The sequence below is a fragment of the Scleropages formosus genome, chromosome 8, assembly GCF_900964775.1.
Source record: "Scleropages formosus chromosome 8, fSclFor1.1, whole genome shotgun sequence".
Taxonomy (NCBI): domain Eukaryota; kingdom Metazoa; phylum Chordata; class Actinopteri; order Osteoglossiformes; family Osteoglossidae; genus Scleropages; species Scleropages formosus.
In genome coordinates, this window is record NC_041813.1 from 22,663,766 (window position 1) to 22,683,576 (window position 19,811).

The following is a 19,811-nucleotide window of genomic DNA, read 5'->3' on the forward strand; positions in this document are numbered from 1 at the left end:
TCACAACACCAGTGAAATAACCTGCGCAGTTTCACCCAGACTTTTACTGCACACTTGTAGGAGCTCATTAGAAACCGTTAGAGCAAAGGCCAGTGTTATATAACCCCAAACATGGTGTAATTCACTGGAAATGTCAGTAACTTAAGGTTTCAATTTGACTCTTGTCCCAAAAACATTCGGATCTGTCACTGAAGGGGGATGAATCGGGACCCCTGCCTGCTGCAACGCCTTCTGTGTTCTCAACACTGCCTGGGCTGTTTTCTTTTCCACATTGCTATCGGTTACCATTCATCCCTTTGCTAGCTGTGCGTACATGTCAACAAGACACAGTGCATGTCTTTCTACCTCCAGGATTAACATAATCCCCCTAGAATATTTATCTATCCTGTAAGTAAACCTGCAGACTGGCTATCACACCAATTGCACTTGATGGCCAGGCATTTACCTTAGCCAATAAAGGGAACAGGCATTCCTGTGTCGCTATTCAAACCTGCTGTGTGGTTTTAATTTCCCACATGTTTTCTTAAGCATGTTTTTTCTACCGTCAACATTTATATTTTCGGGGGCAATGATACAACAAGCTGACACAATGCAGGAACAATGCTTCACCCGACAGCACTACTACACATCAGAGGCATGACAAACAAAGTTTTTAAATAGGTATGTACATGAGTCAAATGGGACTGAATCACCAACCCTTCACCTGGACAACCACTGCCTGCTGACAGAATCGCAGTGCGATGACATCCAAAACCTGATGCCGAATTCCTCAGCCGCACCGCTGACTCTGCTCTAGACAATTTAACACCCACTTACTCAAGAGTAAAAATATAGGAAAAAAGGCACATATGCAAAATAAACCAATCAGTATTACAGGTAATGCTCTGCCTACAGTTCCAAGGAAATGTGGCTACACTCCAGCATTGCAGACCGTGCCGTGACACACGCTCTTTTTTTCCAACTGCCAGGACACACTGGCCAGCGGGGACAGCACAGTAAACAGAAGGTTCTGCCATGGATTTTCTGCTAAACCAATGATGGGACAAAGCAGACTCCTCAGCAGGGATCCATCTTTATGAACAGTAGCTCCCTCCCCCTCCTTACAAATATGCATCCATAATACCGGTGTAGGAACAACAACTAACTGTAAGTAACCCAAACAAACCCAAACCCTGATCTTAACACATCACCTGTGCATGCAGGAAGTGCTGTTAAGGGAATTAGCCAAATTAAATTTGGTGACAGAATGGCATTACACTATCTGCACACCTCAGTGACATTACCCACTCCATGATGTCCCACATGCTTCCTAACCATAAACAGCTAGTGGAGCCCCAGATGAAGTGTACATGTTAGTGTGGGAGGCAGAAATCCATTGATGGCTGCACCTGGAGAGCCGGAGGGAAGCCCACCTTCTCCTGGCACTGACTAACCAGACAGGCCACACGGATCGCAATGCAACAAGCTGTAAAGAGGCATCCATGTTCTGATGTTCTGGATTCAGAGGGACAATCAAACAGTCCTCTGACCCTCCTTTGACTGAAGAATAAACAAAAGCTGGCTTGTTTTCCTCCCAGAAGTATTACCAACCTGTTTTTTTGAAAAATAATAAGAAAATTCTTTACTTAATAAACTCCATGTTGGAAAAATCTCAAAATGGGACAGAACTGGTAGGACTGGGTACAAAATGTTAGACGGTTGGACAGGCTCTTTGTCAGTGTTCGGTGAAAAGATGACTCAAAATATCCCAGGCACATGAGCTTGAGTTGCTCGTCAAGCCATGTATCCACACAAACTTTCTGAACAGCTAGCTTGTCACATTCGGGGTCACGGGGAGCCAAAGCCTAACCTGGCAACACAGGGCGTAAGGCCGGAGAGGGAGGAGACACACCCAGGACAGGACGCCAGTCTGTCGCAAGGCACCCCAAGCGGGACTCGAACCCCAGACCCACCGGAGAACAGGACCCGGTCCAACCTACTGCGCCACCGCACCACCCGCCATGAATCCACTTCATGGAAAAAATCCTTTTAAATCTTAGGGCCTTGGAATGACTTTCCAACACAAGTTCATTCACTTTTCTTTTACGTGCTTCTTCGATTCAAACAGTTCATCTAAAGAAAATACACAAGTAGCTCCCCAAGCGTGCTCAAAAACAGCCATCAAACATGTCAAGGAGAGCTTTCTTGAAAAACTTATGAACTGAGATGAAAGGTCTTTCAAGACCTTTTTCAAACCTCAGGAACTCCACACAAAACCTGTTTCAACCTCAAAAGAACATGTGGCCTACTGATGGCAAGAGAAACCTGCCAGAGCCACCACAACTAGACAAGATTCGTATTTGATATGGTAAATTATTCAGCAGCTGAAGCTGTTAATTCTGAGGAACAACACCATTAGCTCAGCTGCATTCCCTTCAGCTTAATGAGGTATTAATGAGGTATTTCAGGCCATGAAGCACAGCTAGAGCAACACATGCAAAAAAAAAAAAAAAAAAAAAACACAAAACACTAAGCAGTGGGACATCAAGAAGGATAATACCCAAATGACATAAATGTCATGTTAAACCATCTTGAGACAGAGCATTACACATTCTCTAGTGAACTTAGAAGATTATAATGGTACTTTCTGAAGCTTCATGTTGGAAATTCAGCATTTCTTGCTGGATTAGTAACGGGGGAGATCTGACCCCTTAATTTCAGTCTGATTTTTTTTTTTTTTTAAATTCAAAAATAATCTAACTTAAAAGAGGACAATAGCACAAATCACAAAAAAAGCTATTCAAAGGGAAGAAATTGTGAAAAACGCTCTCAAAAGAACAGCCTTCAATAAGTTTTCAAGAGGACTGTCCAATAACATGCTAATGAGTCCAATTTAGTCATCACAGTAAACATGTAGGTAATAAAATCATTGTACAGCTTTGATGAAGCTTAAGATATAAAAAAAAACGGAAGAAAAGTTTTGCTTTCTCAAACAAGAAAAACCCAAACAAATTGCATTTTTTGCCTATCTATTCACTTAATCGTAATCTAAAATTTATGACTACAGTACATCAAACTTGACCTGTGTTTCTCTGCAAAGCTGACTGAAAACAGTGAAGCCCCCGTAAGTGGAGTGTGCAATCACCTGCAATTCCTACCATGATTCTTACCATGCAAGTAAGAAGAGGCATGCTGTTAGAAATGAGGCAAAAGCGATGTTACTGAAGAAATTTGAAAGCAACAAGATGATGACAGAAACGTTAAACCGGTTTAAGGGATGAACCAGCCAACAGTCAGGATTGAACCGGAGTTTATTCAAACAGTTATGTTCATTTCATAATCATTTTAATTTACTATCAATTTCAATGCAGCCTGAAGTTAATGAAGCAGTAAGTGGAAAATTTTGCATATTCTTTTTTCTTACTGCTACAAACAAAATTTTCTCAGAGCACAATCTGTGAATTACTCGAGGGATATATGTCTTAAGCTCTTACTGACTGTGACCTAGTGCTAAAAGTGACTTCAGACTTCTGAATAAAATGACTTGCAAACATTGATTTTTTTTCTCCATGTGTTTCCCAAGTTAAAAAAAAGCCAGTGTAATCAAACATTTACGCTCAAACTTTATATTTTTTTCCCTACCTCTGCTCAAATTACCATTTACAGGGAATGCATTTCATTAGCAGAAATGCACATCTGCGGCACAGTGATTTCAATCCAGAGTTTTTCCTCATCTTTTTTGTGTAATACAGACATATGTATTTTGAACTCGACTTCAAATTAATTCTCGGTGAATGAGCTGAAATGCGATTGGCTGGCGCCCCATTCAACGTTTACCAGGCCTCCATGCTTCCAAAACAGGTTCTGGAATGCAAAATGTTCAAAAGTAACAGACATAATATATGCTGAAATGCAAACCATTCAAAAAGGTGAGAGAAATGTAAAAGAGTAAAAGTACTTTCTTCTTTTCAAATGGACTAGAGTAGAAGTAAAAAGTACTGTTATCAAAAACTCCTCTGAAGAGGACAATTTCTCATACATTAATTTTACAAGAAACGGAATAAATGTAATGTTACTTCTTACCGCTGACATCCTGGCATTTCAAAAATTTAGCAATTTCAAAGTGTTACATCTTTGTCTTGAACAGGCAAGCCAACACTTCAGTATTACATGTACTAGGCTGCTCCAACAGAAAATTCAAACAATAGACCCATATTGCGTTACGGCAATGCGTCTCACAAGCACATTACAAGTAAACTCTCTAGTTATTACAGCCTGAAAGCAATTTTTAAAAATTACTGTGCTGATTCAGGACAGCTGTGTTTTCCAACTGTCTACATTTTCATTTTCCACTTGGTAAGGGAGTATTTCACAAAATGGTGATACTATGATCAGGTTCATCCGTGCTCAGGATTGCCCAAAATTTTTGTGCAGACAGTATGTTCTGAATATTTTATACATCCTATCCTTTGTTAATTTGTTTGCAGAACTGTACTCGTGATGAGGCTACCTTTAAATTTAACAGTTAAAAAGAATCTACAAGGGAATTTTGGGGGGTGACTAGTGTTAGTTGTGCTTCTGCTTCATGTACAATTTAGAAGAGAGGAGCGACAGGCTTACTGCATCAATCAGGCCACCTTTCAGGTCCTCATTCGATCCTTGCGCTTTACGTCAGACCCGGTCCTCTAACTTGGCCGGCGGAATACGATCAACAGGTAATAATAACGGCAGGTGGTAGTGCAGTGGTTAGAGGGGTTCCCTTTGGATGCAAAGATCACAGGTCGTAGTCTCACTTCCAGTTGTAGTACCCTTGATCAAGGTACTTACCCTAAATTGCTCCGGTACAATTACCCAGCTGTATAAATGGATGAATAATTGTAAGTAGCTTAACGCTCTAAGTCAATTTGGAGAAAAGTGTCAGATGAATGAATAAATGTAAACAATAATGACTATTCAGTATGAAGCTGTCACTGGATTCTGATAGGAAAGCCTTGCACTAGGAAGAAATCCACAGAAACACGGGTGAGATTTGGAAACTTCCTACCGAGTGGTTGGAGATTCATTCAAAAACCACTTTAGGCAGAAGGAAGATCTGAATGAAAAAAGAACTGTTTTTAATGTATTGCTAATGACCGTATGAACAAGCTTCATTATCTCCCAATCTTCAAAGTTGCCTGGGAAGAACTAACAGTAGGGGCAGGAGGGAAATTTGGGGGGGGGACTTTTCACACTTGACTGCAAAGAAAACAAAATGCGAGGCTGTTCTCATAAAGCAGTTCTGTACATAGAGACCCAGACCTAGACCCTAAATATTTACTCCAAGGAGAGTTCGCACTGCACTAACTGTTACAAGCCCCTTTCACTCTGTTGGGATAGCCTACTGCAGGTGGGATTTGGGATACAAAGTATACAAAGCAGAGCATCTAGGGAGCACCAACCCCTACGCCCACTTGCCAGAACATTTTTAAATACTGATACAATACCCAGGTAATGCACCGCTGCACAACCACCTGTTAAAAGTGGGTCTCCTACTTTGTCCAATGTTTCCCAATTATTTGGTGGAGTTCCATTTCCCTTGAACAGATCTGCAGAGCTCACCATGATATCAAGTGGCTACCGAATGGTATGGTAAGCAGCAGCAGAGGTCCCAGGTGACCAGCCCAAAGCACAGAGCTGGAGCACAACCCAAGCGGTCCGGTGCTAAATGTGGGGTTCGGCTTCGTGAATGGAAAACAGACACCCGGTGAGAGCTTCTCAGTACCCGAGGATGCCAACGGCAGTAAACATTCAGGCCCTCTCATTCTACCGCCTAGAGACACCTGCTGCAGTTTATCTTTTACTGCTACCAAGCGGACAAATGCGGTGTCTTCCAAAATATACCAGTAAAACAAAACAATAACACAGCAACACATTGTTTTTCCTTCACTGTTACACTCAGAGGCATTGCTGCGGTGGGACTGGGAAAAAAAAAAGAAAAAAGAAAAAACACTGAGCAAAAGGAGTAAATAATGTGAAAAACATCCTGTGGTGTTGGCCATCTCTGCAGGCTGGAATGCACTCCTGCCCTTGTCTAAGTAATAAAAGAAAAACTCTGTCTGCCATATAAATCTGAATAAATCAAGCCTTGACATGAGCACAATAAGTTTGGTGGAAGCCTTCAAAACTGCTGTCAAAGCACTGACTACACCAGCCGTAAATAGGACGAAAATGTTTACATATACACACCTGTACTTTTATATAAACACAAGATATAAAATTGCTATTGACACATGGAACATGTGCTGGATCTCAGAGCTATTAAATATCTTGACAGAGACCGAAAGGAGTCGCAGAGAGTGATTGCATGTCAGCAGCCCCTGGACATCCCAAGATGTGACACTGACTAGAGATCACAAAGCTAGACCGGGGGGGTTGAGGGGGGGCTAAGGAGTCTCCGGCTAACCAGTATAAAGCACAAGGATCTTTCAGAAAAGCTTTCAGCAGCTGAGGACAGGTCCGACGTGATGCGTAGTGCTCGGTACTCTGGTTGCCGGGATTGTTATTCCTATCTAGTTTCTGGGCCGCTTTTCCTAAACGGTCTGCTCCTGCCGTCTTCAGCTAACGTTACAGCGGTCCGTTTGATATCCCAAAATAAATTATGTCGGGAACAAACACTCTGCGGTGTTTGTGTGGGCAGGATGTTGTAGCTGGTCATCCCTAAGTTGGAGGATGGAAGATAGCCAGCACCGCTGCAACTGGTCAGGGGAGGGGGGTTATCTCACGGGTTTCAGGGGTGAGGTCCTGGGCATGGTGCTCAGAAGACAGAACACCGCCAAGGCCATAGAGGTGACGTAGTGGATCGAGTAACCGCAGTGAAAACATTTTCAGGCTAACTTTGAAGAGGAGTATGTTGAGCACTGACCAAAAGTCTTGAATGAGCACCAAGTTGTCAGCCAGCTCCTGTCTTCTGAAGCAGCTGTGGCTACAATCCACCTTTCGTTATGTAAAGCCCTGGGCTGAACAGCTCTTCCACTGGCTTAGCGTGACATCATGGGGACAAAAATAGAAGAGCCCATTACACACTCCATCAGCGGAAGACAGATGACACATCACCAGAGTCCTGGACCTTCTCGAACAGGTTATCTAGCGGCAGCAAAGACAGCTTTAGCTGCCCCAGATGACTAAAACCGGGAAGATATAAGGGAGCAGTCTATCATCACATATTATCTGAAAATCCCATCTGCCGAAGGAGACACGTGAACTGGGAGCATTAGAGACACGAGCCAGAACGAGGAGCTCAGACCCAAACAGAAGATTATTCCTTGAAACATCCTTGTATTCTCTTCCATAAACAATACTCTCAACAACATTAGATCAACCCCTACTTTCTCTTAACTCGCTCGTCTACCACCTCGGATCAGAACATTTAAAAGTTCGCAAAACTAATAAGGACACAATGCTACGAAGATGTGAGCGAACACAGCACGAGACCAGGTCAAGTTCCCAGTTTCATTATGGGATCAAAGCCCAGTGACACCGCGAAACCCCGAGCAGACAGTGCAGATCACACTGAGACACCTCAGCATTGAAAATTACGCCGCTCATCCTCCAATCACATGTGAGACACAGTGACACTGAGTTGGTGGGCACCAACTGAGTGCTCAGCCTTAAGTGGAGCCAGAGCTCAGCCAGAGCCACATGAGGAGCAGCACAGCGAAAACAGAGCAAGCTCACAACCCAGCGAGGAGTCCTCCTTTCCAAGAGCTTTCCAGAACGGCGATGAACAGACGGGCAGTGTTTCGCAGGCCTGACGGCTGGGGTTTCACAGAGGAGTCACCCATGGGAGGAAGGCTGCATATCCCTGCTACCACAACCCACTGTTTGGCTTCCTTTGACCTTGATGAGAGCAGGAAAACTTCCCAAAACGTGTGCACGCAGACACGCGCACACACACACACACAGAGCGGAGATGGCAATGGCATCTATGAAGCGAGGCCTGTTGTGCGCTGCTTGCTGCCAACACCGCTGGAAATGTAAACACTTTGTGTTTAGAACCGATTGGAAAAGCAACCGCTCCGGGAGTTATAATAAATGAATGTTTACATACAGAGTGACAGCACTTTGGTTCCGTACAAGCCGACTGTGTGCTTTGGCTCCGGGCCACAGGTGAGGAAAAAAAATCACGAGTGCTAAGATCTTGTCCCTCAGGCTGTGAGACCAGGAAGCACTCCGGCAAGAGGCAGTCAGCAACTCGCTGTCTATCTGTAATTAGGGCTCCCACAATGGCGCTCTTGTCACTATATTTTCATTATGCGCTGCGCAGGGCTCACAGGAAACTGCGGTTCATAAATTTGTTAGAAAGAAAAAAGGAGAAAAGGTCATTTCCACAAATGTATCACTTTCCTCAGGTTTGCCAATTATTAAAAGTATTTATGGTGAGTTTGCACTAGTTATAGATTCGTTGTGAAATGTGTTCAGTGGCTGCATATAAACACTACTGTTATTCTTAATGCAACACTAACAAAGAGTTTCATCTCAGAAGACCCTAACGGGTCAATCGAGCCACATGAGTTTTTAGAATGCATTAAAGAAATAACCCACATCACATTCAGAGTTAAAGTTTCATTAAGGAAAGTCTAAATAGAAATCTCTTCATTAATATACTGAATTCTCTTTATCTAGCATCAGTGTCATAATCATCATACCTTATAGTCACTTTCATGAGAACCTAAATAAGTTTCTCACCATTAAAGCTTTGCAAAACATCCATTTCACATGGCATGAAACTGTATGCAGTATTAATTAAAATTAATAACAAAATCTGTAATACAGCACAATGACAAAATACATTTAGTATACTGGTGAGGATGTCATGATTTCTGAGGAAAATCTCAACTGTTTCTTGTAAAGCATGGGATCGATCACATGTATTAGTTTGTTTACTTACCGGTAAACAGAAAAACTGTGCCACTTTTCTTTTTTCTAAAGGATGCAAAGAAAAAACTGTGATGCAGACTTGCCACACTGACCCACAGTTTCTAAGGCATCATTGCAGAGATTAGTTACTGTTAAGCTCTCAAACTCTTAAACACTGGGTCCATAATGACACAACTATGCAACCTGCATAGATTATTAGTGTTTGATTTTCATAAAGCACAGGAAGGGATCCGCCAAAAAACATATATTACACCGTATGTTACATTATGCAAAGCTGTTTGCGATTACACTAGATATATGTATATATCCAATTATCCTTTTATATATGTACGATACGCACATACGTACATACATGTACATATATATATATTTTTTAATAGATAATAAAACAAGTGGGAAGAAAGGGGTCTAAATTTTGACACGGACGTGGCCAAAGGAAACTCTCAAACAGGTTAAATTGGGGTAAATCCAAGGTAGATTTCAAGCAACAGACAATGGCAGTTGTTGACTCTAAATAACCAGCAACAGGATGTAAAAAAGCCAGACAGAAAAAGGTCCAACCTTTAATGGTAAAAATTAACCAACTTCAAATCTTAACAAAAAGGGAGTTACAAATACCGGAACCGTTGTTCCCTGGATGTGAGCCGAAAGGTTAAATTCCTAGGTTTCCAAAAAGACACCACTGCACGGTGAATCCAAAGCCTTGAGGTGCCAAGCGAAGAAAAACGTTTCAGGATTCCATCATCAGAATTCTTGCACCATGAGTAAAGAGTGCCAACTATGAAACACACTTTGGTTCTGTAATATAATCCAGTTTTCAGGCTCTTATATTGTTACGGAACTGTCATCCACAACGAAATACAGGGACCGCTATTGTTCCAAAAATTCCCAACTTGTATTTACTGCATGAATGTTACGGTAGCATTTTGCAACTTGAACTGAGTTTGTTGACTGAAAATGTATTATTTTGTGTTCATGGTTTCGTAGTCTTTTTATTAATCTTTTATCAAAAATTTTTCCTCAGCTCAGTAATTTTAGTTTGCATACATCTAATTATATTACGACTCAACAAAACCTGATTGACTGACAGATACTCTGTTAATCGTAAAGCGACGCTTGTAGACGGACTGGCTTCCTTTTCGGGGTAAACCCTGACCAGCTTAGTGCCCTGTACTTCCATTACAGACTAATAACCACCGTGATGCTGAACTGGATGGGTTAGGGTTAGCATGAGCGAGTGTGACTGTATGAGTGAGCAGTACTTTTAGATATGATGCCAAGCAGGTGGGTATCTGATCTGCAACCATCCGGTGACACGTTAAAATCAGGTAAATTCTATAGCATATTGCGAGAATAGCTGCAGCAAGCCCTTCCTTGTCTCTCAGCAACAACCGCTTGGCAAGTCTCCTTTGCCACCCAGCACATCTGGTTCAAAAGAGAGAAGAACGACTGAAAGTGGCTCACAACCAGAGCTAAACACACCAAACAGTCCAGTGGCATTCGACCGTTCACGTCAACATTCTCAAGTGGGGAGTAAGCAACAAAGCCCGTTAAGAGTACATTTTAATTATGCAGCATCTTGTGCGTACGCTTCAAAACATCTCAAGGGAATAAAAATAATATAAAAGGCATGCGCCAATTTACTTATACGGTTTTCGTGCGCAGCTCTGCGTGTTGGCCGGGGTGTACACAGTGAGGAAATGTTTACCGCATTCCATCACGGGGTGTCTAATTAAAGAAGGCTGCTGAATATCTCACAGAGGCCACGCCAGACACACAGATACTCCCAGTCATGTTTAAGTGCCCGCGGCCTCTGCGCCACCTCTAAAATGTGTGCATCTGGCAGTGGAGGTTAGAGCAGATACCACAGCATTCTAATCGCCCCTCCAAAAAAAAAGCGGAAGGACGGAAGAAGTGCGGTGGCTGCTGTCCATGACAGACATGGTGCTGAACTGCATTGGGGTGACTCCACACCTCAGCTGTGGACACAGTAGCGAGACAAAGGATCCAGAACGCTCATGTGTGCCAAAGAAAACCTGCCTGCCTGGAAAAAACATCATAATAATAATTTAATGAAAAACCTTATAATTCTTTTTTAAACTTATACACTCTAATTTTTAGGAGAAAACAATAATTAATGTAGCCCTCTGGCCCCCGAGACTCATTCGAGACTGACCCGGCATGACGACAGGCGTTTGAACGTTGGCTTCAGAAGAGAGGGAGAGTCGGCCCCCTTTGCCCAGCCGGTCACACAGCAGGGTGATGTGCTTTTTGAGCCGGGCCGTATCCTTGGGCATGCTCAGCTGGCTGGTGCTCAGGCTCAAGGCCTGGTCTTTGGGGCTGCGCGACAGGCAGGTGCGCAGCAGGTGGGACACAGCTGCATCCACACACTCCTCCCAACCCTGAGGAAGAAAAGAATAGCAGGACAACAGAGACAAGAATGATTGAGTGGGAGAGAGTTTCCAGTGAAAATTTGAGCCACAGCTGCACAGCTGGCAGCACGGACGCCTCACAGTGTCCAGGTTGTGGGTTCATGCAAGGGTTCAAATTCAGCTAAATCTGTCTACGGTTTGCACGTCTTCACCCCGTGTTCACGTGCATTTCCTGCCACCACCCAAAGACCCGTGTTTCAGGTGAACTGGTAACTAAATTGACCGTTGCATGGGAGTGTTACATTGTTCTGCTGTATGAAGAAGTCAATGGCTGTAGGTGGTTTACTATATATATATATATATATATATATATTAGTATTGTATATCTTGCATCCTAAGATACCTTGTACAAAGACATCAGCTAGATGATTATAATTTTAGTTTGCTTTGGAGAAAAGCAAACAGAAGAATAAATGTATAATGTATAAAAGCACAACGAGAAAAGATATTTCAATGAAGAGATGGTGGGGACATCACGGACACAGACAGCCGATTACAGGCAACAGATGACCTTGAATGAATTGCCAAGATTCCACGAGTCTCCAAGCCACTTTGCGAGATCTTCCCCACCGTGCCTCCCACGGATCTTTATTGCAAGGCCCTCTTATCAAGCAGCACCTTTAAATGCTAGACAGGGTTGTTTACGTGGGCCTCAGATGATGTGACCGCAGTACCAGGACAGTCTCAACATAGCCTGATCTCTTCCACGTGTTGGCTTGCCCAGGACCAGACAACGAGAAATCAGCTGCATTAAGAAACACAGAAAAAAAAAACACATCCCAGCCAACTGAACCAAAACACCTACGGGACAGAAATCGATCGGGGAAATGGACATTCGGAAATGTTGTTACCCTGAGCATAAAATGACTGGACATCAAAAACAAACAGCAAGATGCGCCCAAGAGGAAGACAGTTGGGATTTTCATATCCCACGTTCCTGCCTGCCAGTTTTATGAAAAGGTTTTCATTCTACACAAGCAATATGACTGAAATTAGCTGGAACGATGCTACCTATGTAGAGAACACCAACACAATTAACTTTACCCTGGCACATTGGGACCGGGACCACAGGTGAGGGGACAGGCGCTGGTGTAAACGCACACGAACTTTTCACAGCCTTGTTACAGCGTGGCTGTCCACACAGCCCACTGACACAGAGAGGATGCGGCACCCATCAAGACAGGGGAACAAGCCAAAGCAATGAGTCCACAGGGGCACAACAAACTTGGCTCTGCCACCGAGTGGTTGGACTCCCCCCGGCTCACTGTGTGATAATGACACCCTCGTCATTAACCCCCTGGGGTTGGGGGCGTGGCAGAGCTGCTTCTGGACGGAGAGATGGACGATGGGCCGTTGCGTTGACAGGTACGTGACTCCGGGGGGCTGCCCTGCTGTCCTGCGCCGCCACGCAGATAGCTTGTAATGAGGCCTAATGAAAGGTAATCGTCCCAATAATGATGATTACAAGGGAGAGCCTGCTCTTCTCCAAGAATTTATGGTGCCTCTCCTGCTGAATTAAACAGGACAGAGACGTGGGGGTGGGGAAGAACAGAAAAAGAGAGAGAAAGGCAGAGGGAGAAAACCTTAACTCACGAAGAGAGTCCTCAAGGTGTCCCTACAGTGAACGTGCAGGAGGGCATCCGGACGAGAGCAAGAAGCAGCAGATGATTTAGAGAGGTGGGTCAGAGGGCTTCACTCAAACTGCAGTGTAGAAGATCCCCACCTGAGCCACACACACCACTAGTCGTGTCCCACCAAAGGCCACTTCCCTCTTCCTCTTAGTGATTAGCCAAAAATGAACCCATTTGACTCACATGAAACAGGTCCATTATTCAGGTCAATAACACAAGCTGAACCTCTAAAGGGAAAAAAAAGAATTAATTTTGTAGCACCAGACCAAGTGACATTACCGAGTTTAAAAACGTATGGGTAGCATAACTCCTAAGTCTTAGGAAGTTTTGGTTAACCTGGTGCTTTGTTATAAAATTGTCAGGGGTCATCTATTTGCTCCTTTACACATTATGATGTCATGTAAGCTTGCTCCTGGTTATTCTATTATTAAGCAAAACATCAAAATAATCACTTATCAGTTGGAAGAAACTCTGCCAGTTACTACATGCAGAATTTCCCCAGAGCAACTGTTAATCAAAACAATGACTCAATTTATCTATAGCCCAGATGGACAAATACTACTAATGCTACTAACACTGCTGCTGCTGATGATGATAATAATAATAATAATAATGACAAGCGGTTTTTGAAATCTGATGGATTGTTAATTTAAGCGGATAAAATGCCGAAATCTACTGAACACATTGTTCAGTGCAATGTCACATGGAGTATTCTGGACAACCCAAAGTGAATACCTTTCAGTGTCTGTATATCCAAAATAAAATGAAGTAGAAGGAAAGAGTAAAGTTAAAAGCAAATGTTAAATAATGGAAATAATAAGGAAGAAAAATATTTCAGTGTAAACTATAGTTTAAAAAAAGATTTCAATAAACCTAAAACTAGCAAGGAAAAAATTGCAAAAATAATCATCAGCATCAGTGCTATAAGGCATGATGGTTTGCCACGCCATCATCCAGACTGGCCAAGGAAAACACATTCCCTGCTATTATGCTGAGAAGATAGGGTTCATGCAGAAGCTGCCCACACACAGGTGGGCAGCGGTTGTCCCTCTTTAGATCAAGAGACCCTCATTACACTCCTGAAAATCTGCTTGCAAAGTAAATTCTCAAAAAACAAGGACTTGATTACCATTAATTTATTTTTTCCACCAAGCATGGAAAAATTCGACCTCGGGTTCTAAATACAGAGAGAATCTAACCTGAAGTTAAGTTCATAACGTGAGAACTATTCTGGAAACTTTATGTTCATGCTTCAAACCCACATGTTCAAAATAGCATACATATTATTTTATCTATCTCATTTGCCAGCTCCTATCCCCATTCTCACTCATCATTTATGTTAATGCTGTTTTCTCTCTTTACTTTCTTGGGTGCCTCACAGCTCCTGGCTCGGTCTGTGCAATTCTTTTTATGTGTGGGTGTCCTTTTGGTGTGCTGCTGTTCTTCTACTGGCCAAAACATGTCATTCAGGTGAACCTGTGACTCCAAACTGCCCTTAGTGTGTGTGGGTGAATAGGTGTATGTATTATTGCCATGCAGTGGCCTGGTATTCTATCCAGGGTGGACCCTGTCTCACACCCTATGCTTGAAGGACAGACTTCAGACCACCACAACCTTGCACTAGGACTTTTACCACAACAGTTTTTAAACCGCTGATGAATATGTTTTTGTTTCAGAGGTGTACACCCCTTATCCATCCTTCATTTCTTGATTATAAACCACGTTGACATTTTGCTTTTAATTGCGCTGCATAAAACTGATTTTATTATTTAACAATTATTACAATAATAATAATAAGGAAATCCTCAGAAAGTAACTAATCACTCAAATCACTCATAACCCCTTTTTTCAAGTCTCATTTGCAATAAATGAGGAGCAAATGAAATCACAAACCAAGGTCATTTGCAATTATATTGCCTTTCAAGAGAATTCTATGCATTTTATTACTTATCTCTTAGTGGTGAAAGCTGAAAGCTCATTATGTCAATTGTAAAGGCTGTAATGGTACCACTATAAACATCCTTATACTGTATATAAAAGCACATAAAATAGCTTAATACTTGGAAAAATTACATTTGAATTTATGTTTGACGAGCTAAGCAATGATTTGATTTGAGGGAAAGCACAGTCAGGAAAACAGGGACTTTTTTTTGGAGATCCATCTAAACGTTAACGTTACGTAAGAATTTTTACAAATTTTGCAGAACTGTATGTCGGAGATGTTTCTGCAGGGAATTTTTGGGAAGGTGCCACTTCCTGTCTGTTGCACATAGACTTCCAGGATATGGCTTTAATGGTTTTCCCCATTCTCAAGAAGCAAACTTTAGTACAGGTGCTAAACTTCTCTAAATACAACTCTTTGTCTAACCTCAGTGGCTAGCAACCCATCCTCCACCCTCACTGGCCCTCGTGACTTGTAACTTAATCTTCCGAACCAAATTCTCCCGGTGGAATTTTACCCATTCCAGCCCCCTGTTGAGACATACGTCTCCCTCTTACGTGCACTGTAAACAGTCCTTGAGACGGCATACACCAGGGGCAGATTTTTGTAAACTCTACTACTGTAAAGGATCTTAGCTTTTCCCATGTTTGAAGACAACACAAAAGAAATATGTGTATAGATAGTGCTTACAGTGAAGTACGATACAGCTTTATTTTATTGCAACATTACTGCTAGGAAGGTGATCAGGAATCGTGGATATTCTGATAAAGTTTTATGTAGCTACTCGTACAACAAACATTGGCTCATATGATGGAAAGAAACAAACCAATTGCACTTAAGAATGACACGTCTGCATCTATGTCTCTCTTTCTGCTAACGTAACGCACAAATTGTATTTTCTATGGAATGTATGTTCATTTGGAGAAAAGCACCTGCTAGATGAATAAATATAAATGTAAACAATTAATGTAAATGTACATGTAAAATTCCACTTAGTAGCATGAAAAGGTCGCCCACACAGATCACAGAATGATAAAACATCTAGACAATCACAGTACAAAGGGTTATGTATTCGAGAGGTCTGACTTCCCTGGTAGAATAGCAGAGAGAAGGAAGCTTCACTTCACCTCAGAACTAAGGGTGGTTACACTCTCAATAAAACAAAAAGGCTATTCTCACAGGCAACAAGCATCAAACCAGGCTCGAGTTTACCCCTGTAGACAAGCAGAGAAGTCTACGCTTTCAGTGCTCCCAGTAAAAAGCTAGAAGAGTGCCACGGTCTTAGCACAAATCATAAAGCTGTGCTTCCTAGACAAGAGTAGGGAAGGGTGAGCAACGAGCACACATTCAGACACTTTTACGCTCCTGCCACAGAGCCAACAGGGCCAACACTTCCAGTACACAGCGTCACTGTGTCCAAAGAGCACAGAAGACCTCGAAGCCGCTGAGGCAAACTGCTGCAGCAGGTCTCGGGGTCAGAGCAGCATGGGGGGACCACACAGTTCTCCAGCCCCTTCCACCAGGGAGGTGCCAGGATTGTCGGGGGGGATGAGGTTAATCCAAAAAACATGGGCCAAGCCAGGTAATGAGCTGAGGTGAAGTGTGAATGCTGTGTGACAGGGCTCGACCCACGCAGCAGGGAATGAGATCTCAGGTTCCGCCAAGAGGAGAGCAAGGGAATTGGAGCAGGCAGGCTGGGGCAGGGGCGAGGGGTGGTTAAGGCCCTGCCGACACCCCTGTCTCACGACAATCAGGATCTGCTTCATACTTGGCTCAAATACGGTCTTGGTTTAACCTTGTCGCTCAGATGAACGCAGGGGAGCGAGCAAAGTGTAAAGAGGACCCACACCATCGAAGACTCGGAGATTCCTTCTGCTTAGGAGCAAAGGTGCTGCCACTATTTATTCCTCCCAACTCTGTGTTGAAATACCTGAAAACCAACAGCTATGGATTATGACACAGGGTGAAAGTGAGGTCAGCTCCGCTCTAACAACTCCAGCTTTATGCCAGGTATTATAACAGCACCCCCCACTCTGCTCTGTTCCACTCCAAACATCACTGAAAAAGAAAAGAAGGGTAGTATGAGTGCCAGAAACACAAAATTGATCCGGCGAGAACTTCCGCAATTACAAAAAAAATCACTCCTTCGGCAGCAACATGGATCAAATACAATAAATTATTTTCAGCAGTGAAGGCTTGTAACAAGAGTTGGTGAAGGCTGGAGCAGAGCTTTTCAGCTGAGCCCATGAGGAGAATCAGAAATTATCATTAATGGTGTTGGGCAAAACCCACAAAAATGAAGATCTGGAAGCCTGCTGGAGACCCACATGGTCCCTGCTAGCAGCAGCCAAGTTGGGCACAAAATGGACTATTAGCGGGCTCCGGTTTCGATTGAATCAGAATTGACACCAAAGTCAAACCTCTGCCAAAATTAATCCATTCATCTTTCCAATTTCAATAAACACTTGACCCAAGCAGGGTAGCAGTGATTCAGAGCCAAAACCTGACACGCTGGGCGCGAGGCCTGGGGGGGGGGTACACCCTGGATGAGACAGCAGTCCATCGCATACCCAGATTCAATAAGAAATATTATTTTTACCTTATCAGAGAAGAGTCACAACTGTCAAAATTAGTAGAAACTTTTAGTAAACAATGACAAATATTGTAATAAAATACAGTGCTGCACATACATAAATACTTAACACTTACATATGTGTTTATTTACTGCATATATTTACATATATTGCATATGTGTGAAGAAGAGAAAGTCAGGAACATTCAACAGAAAAGTTACAAATTTAAAACCTCATTCCTATTTTATTGAAAATTATCTTACACCCTGGATGGGACAGCAACAACCAAGTTAACTAGTTAGCTAGTTAAAGAAAAGAGGCAAGAAGATGACCGCTACGGGGGGGGGGGGGGGGGGGGGGGGAAACAGATTACTTTTACGTAAAAATACATAAGGACACTGAATTGCGGTAGTCAAATACCAAGATGTATAAATAGGTAAAACTGTAAGCAAAACTGTTTTTTAAAAATCCAGATTGTTGACATTTAGTTCATCATTCATAAATTTCAAGAGATTTTCAAGAGCAGGTTTACAGCTAGAACAAGTGAGCCTTCTCAGTTACCAGCAACCACACTGCCAAGAGTGTGTAAGCGAGAAGCCAGCCAGAAAAATGTTGTTCAAAGCTCACACGACACCAAGCAAAATCACAGGAGTGACTGCGAACTACAACAGTAGAGCACTAACGCTACATTTACAAACACAAACTACCAACACACACACACACACCCAACTGCAGGGTCAAACAGCAATGGGCAAACACACAGTTGTCAACACTTCTTAGTGGGAGTGTGTGCAATGTGTGATCAGGCCAACTTGCGTACCAAACTCATGCGCACATCCCCATATATATATACATACATACACACACACACACACACACCCCCCCCCCATTTGGAGCACTTGTCCCGTTCACAAAGGGATCGTTTATCTTGCAGTCACTGACAGTAAGAGATGGAAGGAAATGGAGTCTGGGACCGGGTACTACACCACAGGTTTTCTCACAGGCCCCTGGAGCGCGAGGAAGGCATAAATGAAGGTAAAGGCAGGAGTGAAAAAGAGGAGCTCCAGTATACCAGCAGTGCATAAATAAATCAGCCAACGGACTCCGAAAGGAGAGAGAGGGCTGTCAGGGTGATCGTCTGCACTGTCAGCAGGCACCTGGAGAAAGTTTTCTTAAAGAGGACAAACACTTAGGGCTTTTCACTGGATTAGGAGTGAGTTGTGTATTTACACTGCCAAATGGACGTGAGTGGGCTGGGGAGGTCAAGGGGCGGGCGGGTGGCAGCGGGGAGTCCCTAGAAATGAGGAGTGAACTATGGGACAAGGAGAGAGACAGAGTGAAATACAGTGGAATGAACAATACGTGATGTGTGACATTGTGGTAGACAGCTGGCCACATAACTCACAGTTATGTAGAGGGGACCTTTCACTGATACTGTGAATCAAGTTTTGCAAATGCTACATCTGACATGAGTAAACTGTAAGCTGAAAGAGAATGAAAAGTTAACAGTGCCTGCTTTAGCATTCCTAAAAGAAAGCCTAGTTTAGGAAAACCAAAGCGAGTTCCACCTATGGTTCGACACACTATTGAAGTTTTTGTACACACACACACAAATACAAACATATGTATACAAAGTATTTTGGTAGATGAAAACATAAATATGCAAATAATATATTTGATTCATATGGTGGAAAGAAAGAAACTAACTGCACTTAAGAATCACACATCTGCATCTAAGTCTCTCTTTCTGCTAATGTAACAGACACATTGTATTTTCTATGAGATGTACATAGCTTTGGAGAAAAGCGTCTGCTAAATGATTAAATGTAAATACGCACATATGTATGTATGTATGTTCCTGAAAAAATGCAGGTCAAATAAAAGACACACACACACACACATTTTCAGAACCGCTCGTCCCATACGGGGTTGCGGGGAACCGGAGCCTACCCGGCAACAGACCCACCGGAGAGCAGGACCCGGTCCAACCCACTGCGCCACCACGCCCCCTCAAATAAAAGACATTTTAATTAAAATGGATTAGACAGTTAAATCAAAACACACTGGATAACAAACTCTGCAAAATGTGCTCCAAAAACTTTCAGAGAGGGAGGAACTGAGCCTGGGTCATGTGCTAGGCTTGCTTTCATTGGCTGATATATAATGCGAGCTGTCACAGGTCTTCTCGCTTGGCTCTTCAAGAGATGCATTAGGAAACATCTGTGCACACCCAGGTATTTGCGTATGCACATTTGTATGTTTCTGTGTATGTATTTCTACATTTGAAAATTATTTTAATGCCTATTTCTATCTTCTTTTTTTGAGAAATTTAATCTCG

General features: G+C 42.8%; 1 protein-coding gene across 3 annotated transcripts in view; it reads right to left on the bottom strand.

Moving 5' to 3' along the window:
* bbs9 (Bardet-Biedl syndrome 9) overlaps positions 1 to 19,811 on the bottom strand; it is a 138,217-nt gene that overhangs the window by 44,738 nt on the left and 73,668 nt on the right. For all 3 annotated transcript variants that reach the window (XM_029254286.1, XM_018757164.2, XM_029254285.1), the window contains one exon: positions 11,072 to 11,297. In XM_029254286.1, coding sequence (XP_029110119.1) covers positions 11,072 to 11,297 — 226 coding nt within the window. The remainder of the gene's footprint in view (positions 1 to 11,071; positions 11,298 to 19,811) is intronic.